Genomic DNA, 13,337 nt, shown 5'->3' on the forward strand with positions numbered 1-13,337 from the left:
TTCACATAAGAAAGGCAGGTATTGTGCACACTAAATGTGAACGTATCGATGAGAACCTTCAGGTTTCACAATTTCATCACGCATTTTTCCCAAGGGACGCAGAAAAAATCGTATAGTTAAGAAACTTTTAGCTGCTAAAGCCTTCTTACCTGCAAAGAATGGCATCATACGGCAAATACCAACTAACTGGGGCAATTGTTACAGTCAAAATCTCTTTGAAATGATACTTGGGTGAGCACATCTGCATGTAGGCATAGTCTTTGCAGAGCTGTGAAGTTAGTAGTCTGCTTCTGGCAAATATTGAGGTTTCCAACATTTTTTTTCATGTTTTGGACTACATAAAGTGTGTTACTCATTTTAGTGCATACACTCACATTTTAAATCAGAGGGTGGAAATAAGTACAAAAAAGATACGTCACGCAACAAGTAGATACTATACTATGGTTATTGTTATCACAAGAGTATTGGCAAGTCAACAATGAGTTACGTACAGGAGTAAAAACAAAAGCAGTAAACCCGCATCGAATTGCAGGGCTGACTAACTATAACTTTGAAAGTAAATGACAAGGAATAGCTACATGGTCATCTTGTTGTCTTTGTGAATTACGGGGAGAATAAATCAACAATAAAGATACATTTAAACGCAAAGCTGTCTTTCTTAACGAAAACTTGCTCCAAGAATGCAAGTTCAATGAAATCATGTGCATTGTAAATGTAATAAAAAACGACCGATCACAAGTGACCAAATATTGCATTTCTCCCTTTTCTCACTGAGTGCCACAGATCGTGTTATTTAGACGAAATTCGTAAATATAAAGCAGAGCATGGCAATACTCAGAACGAGTGATGTCTGACAAAATGCCAACTTTTTAAAAAAATGTTCCGCTTCTAAAAGTGGTGATGATCACGTCCCTTTGCGTTACTCCAGCTATCACTTTTCAGATGTAAGGACATTTGATAAATAGAAATCAACTGATCCTTCTTCCAAAGTGCTAAGTTTCAAGGCTTTAATTCAGTTCGTTACCAGCTGCTGTGGATAATTCACCCAAAAGGGTTCACAACAAGATACCCTTGGATTACTAGGGGTCGTGCACATGCATTCTGGTTGGTGACAAGTGCTCCCTCCTCTGAGCCCACCAGCTGATCTCAAGACGCCGTGCGTCTAATTTAAATGGGTGACTGTGGGCAGCGGTTTCTTGTGCTAAGGACGAATCTGATCTTTGGAAGATTCTTACTAGAGACTATCCGAAAGGGAGGGTTTAAACTGTGTTGAACCGTCTCAGCCTCCTCCGGTGTTGCTTTTCCACTACCAAATGATTCAGGAGTTGGGCAGCCACTTTTGCCGCTGCCAAAGCGCCCCAGCCTGCTGAACTGTCACTGAAAACAGGATTCGAGTTGCTATTAGCCATGAGCTGTTTGGATGTTATGTACCAGGTGTATGGTCCTCCCCAGCCTTACTTTACAGCAGCCTACAGCCCCTATCATCAGGTACGTGCATAGGTATACGGGTGGGTGGCTAAGGAGGGGGGGGTTAGGTGATTAGGGTGACCAAAGCAATATTTTTCTGTTGCTTCTCACTATATTCCATTCATTGTTAGCTACATTTGGTACGCACAGCCAAAAACAACAAGCAGAATACTTGTGAAATATTTGTTGACTTTACAGATTGCTCGGTTGAGCATTTCTGATTGCTGTTATCCACTGGTGCCTTCTGTCATTCATCTAAAACTACAACCCAAATTTAGTTACTAGATTGACCGCCTTGTGCAAAATGCCTTTTTTTCTAGCTTGCAAATATATAAGGAATGGCATCGCGGGTGTTTTGTGGCATTTCTTGATTCATTTGGGAAAAAAGTGTCATTCGGGATTTTTAGGTCCATCCCCTCTTCTCTACTATGCAAAGGAAAGAAAATTCTGAAATAGTCATATATTATATACTTTTATTGTATTTAGTCAAGTTATCACTGTACCTCTCAACTGCTGTGATTTTGCCTCTCAGATTTAGCATTGCTTTTCCTAGATTTACCCATGCTCTTCATAAAGTCAGACTTATTTATGGCCGCATACCTTATTAAATAAGTAAATGAAGCTTGTGCAAATATTCCCTACCACTGCCAACATATGATCTAGTAAATACTGACCTCTTCAATTCTGAACTTTAAGAAAATGCTCCTCATTTTGACCCTCTGCTACAATTTTGAACGCTAGCTCTAAGACTTTAATGTTCAAATGGTGAGAGGTATGCCTATCACCCATCTGCCCTCACCTACTAGCTTCATTACACTCTTGCCTTTATGCTACAGGTCTCACAATATATGTTTAGAATAGACTAACTTTTTATTTTAGTACAATTACAGGATTGCAGTTGGGCCCCTTTTTCATGAAGTTATTCAGTAGTCATTTAGCGTCTCTACTGTCTGAAGTCAAGACCTAGTCCCTTTATGCTAGTTTTCAATGCAGAATACACACAAATTGTTTGAGATTTCACAAAACATTTTTGGGACTTTGTGAAAAGTGTATGGAGGGTCTGATATCAGTAAGGTTGCCACCTTTTCAAATGCCCAAAGTGGGACATTTTTGGTATAAACGTCAGATTTTGCAGGCTGAAACATACCCATGGCCAGTACAAAAGACATAACTTCAGTTTTTTGCCTAAATAAAAGCTTATTCTTATAGCATTTAGTTGCTTACTCTGTTTCTTATAACATTTAGGTGTTACAGATACACCGTACCTGTTTTATGCAACTATTACATAAAATATACGAAATAATTTTATCCTAAAACCTCAGGACATTTGCCATTTTTACAATTTTTTGGCAGGACACAACTGCCCAAAGAGGGACTGTCCCTCGCAAAGTGGGACAGGTGGTAACCCTAGATATCAGTGCATGTGTCATATGGTGTCTGTGTTATGTATCTATTTGTCTCTATGTGTTTAATGCGTGTCTATACACACACACGCGCGCGCTTGTGCGTGTGTACGTGGAGTACAAAATTTGTGAGTTTAAATCCACGAGTTGAGTGATTTCCAATCTAGAAATTGTTGATTGGGTCAGGTATCGGCATAGATTTATCGCTTTCTGTGATAGTGGAAATCTTACCAGGTTTTGTGTTCGTTGTTTCCTTCTGAAGGTTATTTGCTGTCAGATTCTAGTGTCAAGAATGCGTTTGATACCCTCAACTCCCCTTCCCTTTTAGCTAGTTTTTATTTTGATGTATATACCTCTACCTACATGCTGTTGCTTAGGATGTCTCATTTAATTTGAAGTGTTACGTATGCCAAGTGTAATAATAACATATAAGCGATGTGGTAGGTCCAATGGCTGCAATGCTCTCCAGTTAAACAGAATTCCACAATGAGTCCTGAATCTATTTTTTACATGTACAGCATCACGTGTTTTTGTTTGTAAGCTGTAGTTATACTGAATCGCAACCGAAAAAAAAGATTTCTTATTCAGGTGTATAGTACCGTAATTCATTGTTGCCCACTAGGAATTTTATTGCACCATGCATCTGACAGAGCCAAAGCATTTGAAGCCGAAGTGGTGGTGCCTGCGAGATTTACTTGTATACTAAAACAAAGAAGCAGCATACCTCAAAGTTAACTGCACACTGTTGCGACACTAAGACTGGAAGCATACCTCTTAACTGCTTTGCTCAGGAATTCTAGACAAAGGCAAAAATAACCGGGGGGGGGGGTGGCAACGGCCACCAAAACGGACATTGTTAGGTATTATACATTAGTAGTAAGACAAGAGGTGTTGCAGCAATACGCGTTTTCTGAACAATAACAATGGCGAAATTCGAATGTCCAGCATTATTTATTTTCTTACTGTAATCCTCAGCGATTTATTAGACATTCTAATATTTTAGGAGAAACAGAGCAAGTAGATGAGGTAGATTCATAGATTCATAGATTAGTACTAAGCTAACTGCCCTTGCAAGCCTAGCCAATTATCCCTTGTGAGACTCAAACCCTGCACCTTGTGTTTGTAAGGCAAACACCTTACCCATTAGGCCACCCTCCCAACCCTAGATGTTAGATCTTCTGCAAGATTCTGAACAGTTGGTTGAAAGCAAACCTCTCAACCTATCAGAACAAGAAATTCGGACAAAGCCCCAAATAATGGGGGACAAAGGCCCCAAAATAGGGACACTTTCTAAATATTGCTCTTACAGACTTGGAAAGTTGATAGAACAGCAGCGTTTATATTAGTATGAATTTTCTGAAGGAGGTGAAGTCTGAAACTCAAATATCTGCCATTATTTTCTGACTTCAGTCCTCAGTGGTTTGCCAGAAAACCACACTTTTAAGAGAAAATGATGAAAATTCTGGACATTCTGCGAAAATCTGGATGGTTGAGAGGTATCACTTGAAAATGCCCTACCAATTCTGAAAAAAAGCGCGTATACAACTACCTATCGGTTGTAAATGCCGTCTTAAGGTTCCCATCTCTTTATATTTTCAGCTAAGCCTCAGCTCATTAGTGGTTTGCAAGCATTTGTCTGATGACCCCTGACTAATGCCCATAGCACAACCGGAACCCATACAGTGGGCCCCTTATCCAAGCAGTAATGCTGCACGAGTGTTTGCATAAAGCTTTCTGGTGCACTAAGCCTAGTCTGGTTCCACTTTTCACAAGATTATGAAACTAAAAAAAAGTGTGTGCGTGTGTGTGTGTGTGTGGTGAACTTCCCATGCCCACCCCCAAAAAAAACATTTTCTGGCAGCACATCATCACATGCTAACGGTCAGTGCAAACAAGCTATTATATATTAACATAAAATAAGAGACAACAGTCTCATCATATGGCTATCTCATTAAGTAAATGTATGCATCCCAGTACAAACTGATTGTAAATATTTCCTAAAACATGATCGGATCACTGCACCGCATAGGTCTCAACTTCTTTACTCAGTAAGCAAAAACATAAAGGAAGGGCAAGGGCCCCATACCAGAAACGATTTTTAAATATTTTCTAATTCACTTAAAAAGTTAGTAGAACAAGTTTGTTTCAACACGCATTTTCTAACAATAAACAATATGAAACTCTAATGTCTGACATTCTTGGCCTGCAGTAATCTTTCGTGATTTTCCAGAAAATCAAACATATTAAAAGGGCAAAATTATGAGGCAAAATCGCTGACATCTGACAGTTATGCTTAATGAAAGCAACTTTGGAAATAAATAAATACGTAAATGAAATACAAGCCTAGATATGCGCTTTGGCTGTGCGCTACAAAATGATAACATCAAAGGGAATGTCCACCATGGCAGTAGAATCAGGCAATGGTTTGCTTTAGTAGAAACTTCATGAAATAAGCAGGCAGATGGCGTCTACTGTTACGGCATACCTGCATATAGATGGTATAAAACTCAAGTTACCTCATACCTCTCAACCGCTTAGAGCAAGAAATCTGGACAAAAAGCCATACATAAGGGGGGGGGGGGGCAAAGGCCCAAAAGGGGCAACTTTTAAATATTCCCCTTAGAAACTTAGAAAGTTGATAGAAAAACAGGTTTTCCAATAGCATGAATTTTCTGATGGGTAAGAAGTTAGAAATTAAGATGCCTGTCAATATTTTCTGACTTCCACTCTCAATGATTTGCCAGAAAAGCAAAATTTTATGAGGAACAGGTAAAAAATATGAGGCAAAAATCTGGACATTCTGCAAAAATCTGGACAGTTGCGAGATATGAGTTATATGCGTAACTTTTTAAAGATGCACTTGTAATTTTAATGACTTTCTTACGCATTTTTACCTTTATCGTGTGTTTTCCACTTCGGTCTCACCATGCTGGCTCTCCGTTAGTGTAATTATATGCGTAGGATTACCACCTGTCCACTTTGCGAGGGACAGTCCCTCTTTGTACAGTTGTGTCCTGCAAAAAGATTGAAAAAAATGGCAAATGCCATGAGATTTTAGGACAACAATATTTCCTATATGTTATGTAACAGTTGCATAAAACAGTTATTCTGTATCTGAAATACCAAAATGTTATAATAAACAGAATAAGCAACACACATGCTACAAGAATACGCTTTTATTTAGGCAAAAAGTGAATTTCTGTCCTTTGTACTGGCCGTGGGTATGTTTTGCCCTGCAAAATCTGACAGTTGTACCAAAAATGTCCCACTATGGGCATTTGAAAAGGTGACAACCCTATATATGCATGTATGTGTGCCTTATTCATGAAAATCTCAACATCCGTGTGTGTTTTTGTGTGTTGTGTTACGTGTTCGTATCTGTATGCATGTGTGTGCGTATACACATACGCACGTGTGTGTGTTTGTTGTGTTGCATAGGTTTATATATATATATATATATATATATATATATATATATATATATATATATATATATATATATATGTGTGTGTGTGTGTGTGTGTACGTGTAAGACCTCTCCAGCGTATTTCAGCATTACATATTTCTTTGTCATAGGCACTAGGTGAGTATTATTTTTTTTGTGAGTTGTACTGAAGATAGCATGCCGTATCACAAAACGGTTTTGAGAAAGCGGGGCTCAGTAGCTGTACAAAAACAGCAGTTAATAACCCAAACAACTCTGAGTTAGAAAGGGATGATGTCTGTCCGGTTGTTTAAATGTAATACTGAGGCACGGTTGTGGTAACATAAAACTATAGCTGGTGTACATCTTTCTTTAGGACCCACTGTTCTGCAATTAAATCCCTGCTTTTTCTTTGTTATTCTAGCTTGACTTGGCTTTATCTTTCCAATATCCGCAGAGCTTCTCCAGTGCCGTTCCACTTCCTTCCGTTTAAATAATTTAGGATTTTCTTGTTATGTAGTTTTCTTGCTACAGTTTTGGTCGAAGGCAACGTTTTGTCACTTCCATTTTTAGCTGACGCAGTCAAAAACAAACCCAAGGGCTAACATTTGCTTACGCTTGCAAGACTGCACATTTTGCTTATTGTCAAAGTCACATTTACGTTTAGACAACTAATGCAGCATTTTTCTAAACTGAGTTATTTCCACAGGATGTCCAGATTTTTTTTTGCCTGATATGTTTGGTCTGTTCCTCATAAAATATATGGCTTTCTGGTAAGTCATTGAGGATTATAGTCACTTTATAATGACAAGCGTCTGAGTTTCATACTTCATATCCTTCAGAAAATGCATGACCACACAACACCCGTTATTTTAACAACTTTATACGTTTATAAGAGCAGTATTTAAAGTATGTCGCTATTCTGGACTTTGACCCCCTCCCCCTATTTTAGGCTTTGCTCAGATTTCTTGAACTAAAAGTTTGAGAGGTATGCTTTTCATACACTTGGCTGTTCCTGATTTTGTAGAATGTCCCCAGTTTTGCCTTATGTTTTGGCCTCGTCCCTAGTAACATTCTCTGGTAAATCACTGAGTATTGCAGTCAGCCAGTAATGCCTGATTTTAGAGCTTCATACTTCTTATGCAGAATATGCATATGTATATACAAACCCTTTTATTGTTTTAACCTTTCTAGTCAATTAGAGTAATAATTAAAAATGTCCCCGATTTTAGACCTTTGTCTCCAATATGTTTTGCTTTTTGAGGAAAGAAATTGGGAGCTACGTTTATTTTCCAGTACTGATTTTAAAATTAAATGTTCTTTATTATTTCACATATGATTCGAATGCATACTGTTCTTTATATTTTCTCTTCATACAAAATGGTCAACTTGCAGCAGCTAAACAGAGAAACGTGGGCGTGATACACACCTGCCTTTTTGCACTGCACATAACTTAACAGTGAGTTAGACGGTTTCACTACAAACACATATTAAAGAGTTACATACATTGTACAGTTTACTTTAAGGAACACTACCCACATATGCTGTAGGTTTAGGCTTTTTATTAACAAGAACTGCTAATAAAAATCTGTGGAATATATTATTTTAAAATATTACTTTAAAATATTTTTTCTTTATGACTTTTTTCATGTTGGTTCACTCGAAGTCATACCGTAACAATTTTTATTACATTAAAAAACTGCAAAAGTCCACGACAGAAATTTCCACAGTAAAGTATTAAAATTGTCATTTTTACAATAGATATTTCCACAGTAAAGTAATAAAATTAGCTTTTTTGACAAAACAAACAAATAACTAAACAAACGCGTGGATATACAATCTCATTCACTAATGAACTAATTTATATTTCTATACCAAAACCAAGTGTTTTTATAATTTTTTTTCTGCAACCAGCAACTATTTTAGACATTCAGTACTAATAACAACAGACAATACTACAGTGGTCATGTTATCACTACTTTACAATGCTCACTACAAGCAAGACCGTTCTTTAGTCATGGTCATGCCTAATTTACATTTTCGTTAGTGTAATAAAAGTCATACCATACAGAAATGATTTTATATATAATAATACAGAGACACTAAAAGAACAGTGTGATGTATTTGGCATGTTAAATACTGCAAAAAAGAATTCATTTCCAACGGTCCGATGCCCTCTCTCAGAAACACAGGTACTGCTTTTATGAGTTCTTAAAAATGAACTGTAAATCCAATAACAGAAATGGACTTTAAAGTAGCTAACACAGCTATGCAGTGACTCCTCATAGCCCCCTTCTGTGAAGATACATTTAAGGCAGTTTAATCTACTGGCAAAAATGTATCAACAACAAAGTAGTGTGAATCTTTAACTGTAAAAATAAACAAATAAATACACAGAAAATAAAACAAAAATGTTTTGTGCAGGAACACAGTAAATTGGACAAAATAGTCTTATTAATTCACTTAGTCCCTTCAGTGTTAACTTTTTTTGAAGAACTTAAGGTGTGTGTTTTGTGTGTGTGTCTGTATGTATGTACATGATTTTATATATATATATATATATATATATATATATATATATATATATATATATATATACATACACGTGTGTGTGTGTGTGTGTGTGTGTGTGTGTGTGTGTGTGTGTGTGTCTTTTTGTCTGTCTGTGGGACTCAAACTGGTAGACGTTTAGTCAGAAGAACTGGTTACTTCAACAGCAAATTTGTTCAGCTGTTTGCATCTGCTATTATTAAGTTATTTATGTATTTACATTTTTTGAAGGTGGACACATTTTATGACTGACTCAATGCACTCTAAAGTGTGAGTTATACTCATAAAACCACTCTCATATATAAAGCAACATAACTTAATTTCCTTTTGTATCATAATGCATGCATTGCCCTTATCATGATGGATGTAACCTGCATTTTATGATGTCACGTAATGCATTTCATCTGATTAGGCTGTCACTGTATCACTAAGTCCTGTATAGTCACTGCATCTGACACAACTGTTCTTAAATTAACAATTGTAGCATTGACCTTAATTTGTTTCTTCCTGTGCCATGCTTGCATGCGAGAATGCATATGTTTTATTAAATTTCTTTACATAAGTAATATTACAACTGTCATACATTTGAAAATAATATCTTAGTGTCTTGTTTTTCTTCCTGTTTAGAACATATCTGTAGGTCTCCCAGTCTCTTACTGTTATCTGATAGTTGCATCATTACTCCACAAATCATGATGACTACTAATCACTTGTTGAAATATGCTGAGCTTTAATGAATAGGGACACACATTTGCAGGACTGTTAATGAAGATGGTCCAGCTATATCATAAAGTAAAGTACAGGTAAATACTGCACATTAAACTCTCTTCTTTCATTTTCAGTACAAATGTGAAGGCACATCTGTTGTTTGCTGACCACAAATTCACAGGGTAACAGATTAAAACAAACTTTGTGTTTCATCGAGTCCATAAGCTATAACTAGTGTGTTGGTAGTTGTTTGATTGTACCTGCTCAGCACCTTGTCATATGCAGGTATGCAATGGGGGAGACTGTGAAATATAACACAGATTTATTTGTGGAATATATAAATAACTTGATAATTTATTACCAGGAGTCATTGAATAGCTATCAATAAAGTAATAAATCAGATCAACAGAAGATCAGCAATTGACATAATATGTTTGAAAAGCATCAATAATTTATTTTGGTACAAAAAGGGAAGAACATAAATAATGCTTACATGTATTCCATGATGTTAGCTTCATAAACCCTTAATTCTTCACAAATTGTTTTTTGTATAAAATGATTATGTTGTTCAGGACTTGCCTTCCCCTAGCTCCCAGTTGCATTTTCTTACTTTTCATCATTTTATTTAATTAAATTCACTTGGAAGCTGTTCATACACTTAATGTACTTGATAATTGTTTCTGTGATGCATCATAGGTCTGTTCTTTTCTGAAGGATGTATATATTCAGTTCATTTCCCTATTTACCAAAGCCAGCACAGTGTGTTATGTATGCCTGATAAACTTTGTTGTGTAGTCCTGGGCTTAATTCCTCTTGATCCTCTCATTCACATTGTGTAATTGTAACCAAGGTCTTTAGCCAGCCATGCTCCGCAGTCACCCCCCCCAAAAAAAAAAAAAATCTTCTAATAGATATTAGGCTAAATGTGAATTTAAACATGTTTTTACTATAGCTTTTGAGACATTTTAATTACTCTTATCTGGAGTATCTCTATAGTCTATTTTATAATACAAAGGTGTTGATGACCACTCCTGGATTAAATCATTATATTTTGGTGCCACTGTTTTTATCCTTTTTTGTCCTGTTCTAGAAACGTCTCATGCTGTACATTTGTGTTTTAATTCTGCTTTTTCTATATTACAATTATATTTATAGGCTGCCTAATTTTATTACTCATACATCTCTCATCTTTGTTTGTCTCTAATATATCTTACTGTTTTAATTACTATGTTCATTGCTGTCAGGTATTTTGTATTAATTCTGCATTGCCATATTTGTAATCATTAGTTTAATTTCATCAAATCTCATTTTTTCCAGCATGTCGTCATGTGATAGCTCCATTTCCTTCATGACTGACAGATACATTTCATTCCATTCCCTCTGTTGCAAAGCTGATGAAGCCATTAAAATAATATGGCCAGTAATCTAACCATATTTTATGACTCTTCGTCTGTGTGAATTCCATATAATACTAACTTATATGTCGCATGATCCATGCATGCTTTTAGCTTGCTTAATACAAAGGGACATATGACAATGTTGCTAAAAACTTCTTGAGTAGTATTAAACAAAAAAGATCACTCCACTGTTCCTCAGATGACAGCTACTGAGTACCCATCTCGATGTACACAACTTGGCAAATCTGAACAACCCATTCACACTCTTCCATAAGTAATTGCTGCCAGTGCAGTTTCTAAGTGTGAGCAGACCGTGATTCCTTTCTTTTGGGAGATGTTTCCCTTCTTCATGTTTGTGCAACTATGAAGTAAATATATATAAATTTAGGGGAACGTGAGAGTTGCAGGGGGCTTCCCTGCAAAAAAAAAAAAATGCTTAGATTCAATTTTTTCAAGAAATTGATTTTAAAGCAGCTGTGCTCACTGGGTTGGTTCTGTGGGGACTTTTAACTAGAGGTGTCATATTAGAAGCTTTAATACAGCACTGTCAAAATTGTCTCTGCTGTTTTGGTAATATATGTCAGCAATCAGTTATAGAATGCTATTCTATTTGTTTGCAATGACTTTCAGGGGGATTCAGTAAAGTCTACATCGTCATTTTTCACCATGTGCATGTCATGGCGAGATGTGCACTTGGCCATGGAAAGTTTTAGATTTAGTAAGCGCTATGTGTAACACCGCCCCCCCCCCCGCTTAAACCAGGTAAACACCAAGGTATGCTAATTACAACATAAGTAGCTGAATTGCGTGCTAACAACCAATCCAACACATTGAATCTATTCAATAAACTATAAAGCATCAGTGTAGACTCTGTGCTGGTTTGTCCTATGTATTCCAAAACATTTGGAATACAGCCGCAGAAAGGAGTCTACAAAGACAGAACCCATGTCAGCTGCTGCATTTACAAGGTAGGTCTTGAACCTGGAATGTATTGCGTAATAATATGAATGAGTGGCATATCCTTGTATCACACTAATAGAGCAACATATCCTTGTTTGTGCCATAACAGTAACTCTCCTTCGTTCCCCCCCCCCACACACAAAAGAACAGTCTATCCTTGTTTGTGCCATAACAGTGACTCACCTATGCTTCCCCCAAAAGAACAGGAAAATGACACAATTTGGTAACAAACCCTCATACAAATGCTAAAAGTTCAATCAAAGGAATTCTCCCTGAAACATTTGTACGTATTTATCACACAGCATTCCATTTTCATTGGCAGTCATGTATACCTCTGAAATGGCTTGGCAAACATGCCCATGCCATCAGTACACTTCTAAATAATGCATACAGATAAAAGCATAAAAGCCTCAGCTTCAGATATTTCTTAAATACATTCCAGCATATACAATATGTAGCTAACCAAATGAAAGCATACCTTCTGAAGTGCAGTATTCCTCTATACAGATATATCCTGAAGAAATAGCATTATGTGCAGTCTTTTCAACATAAGCAAGTACACTCACCATCAGTTTGCCTAGCTACATGGCTGCCTTTCTATAGTGTAGATTCAGGGCTGTCAGCATGGTGAAGATGAACTCATTAGAATTGCTGAATCCCAAAACATTGGATCCGTGTAAGGATGTAAACATAGTGGATCCGCGCCCTCAGTGTTTGGTTTTAATGGATTGCAACTGTGACTGATTAGTGCTTGAGAGAAGGAAAACACAACAGCACTGCAGGCTGCGTTACTTCCAGTGGGTGTGTCAGGTCACATCTCCAAAGTGCTAGATGTAAGGTTGGAAATGTAAGTAAACAGAGCACAAGTCACAGGTTGTGTTCCTACACATCCAACCCGCCCTTCATTTGCTGGCAACAGCATATGATATTATTTCTACTTAATATCCTCACACATTTAAAGGTCAGTGATATAGAATGGCTTACACACTGCATGTCTCTGATTAATGCTCAGGTAAATGAAGAATGGTCAATAAACACAGAAATGTGAGGCAGAGCTGTATATTTGCAAGCAATAATCATGATAGGTTGTGTGATCACTAGGTGCACTGTATCCAAAACTAATACACATACAAATAACATTTGTATGGTTTGATATCAGTGTAGATGCTATTGCAGTTGGTTGTGTGCTATTGATTTAAGTTCTTTACTGCACAGTTTGTGTGGCAAAGAGGGATAAGGCACCCATCCTGTGTTCTGAAGGTGCATCAGAGTGAGAATTCTAATAACATTTTCTAGTGTGTATGTTATAGACTGTTTTTCCTCATTTCAACTATTTCTCGATTTTTTTCTTTTGCCTTTTTTTGGGTGGGGGGTGAGGAAACTGGGCAATGCACCACTTAGAGCAAACACGGCAACCAGAGGAAAAAA

At 36.9% G+C, this 13,337-nt stretch overlaps 1 protein-coding gene across 2 annotated transcripts in view; it reads left to right on the forward strand.

Moving 5' to 3' along the window:
• The first annotated feature begins 1,184 nt into the window (after positions 1–1,184).
• Positions 1,185–13,337, forward strand: part of VGLL2 (vestigial like family member 2) — a 151,654-nt gene continuing 139,501 nt past the window's right edge. For both annotated transcript variants that reach the window (XM_044074235.1, XM_044074243.1), the window contains exon 1: positions 1,185–1,488. In XM_044074235.1, the coding sequence (XP_043930170.1) occupies positions 1,408–1,488 (81 nt within the window). In that variant the 5' untranslated portion in view covers positions 1,185–1,407. The remainder of the gene's footprint in view (positions 1,489–13,337) is intronic.

Source organism: Protopterus annectens, chromosome 1.part1, assembly GCF_019279795.1.
Source record: "Protopterus annectens isolate FY-2018-M chromosome 1.part1, PAN1.0, whole genome shotgun sequence".
In the NCBI taxonomy this organism is placed as follows: Eukaryota; Metazoa; Chordata; order Ceratodontiformes; family Protopteridae; genus Protopterus; species Protopterus annectens.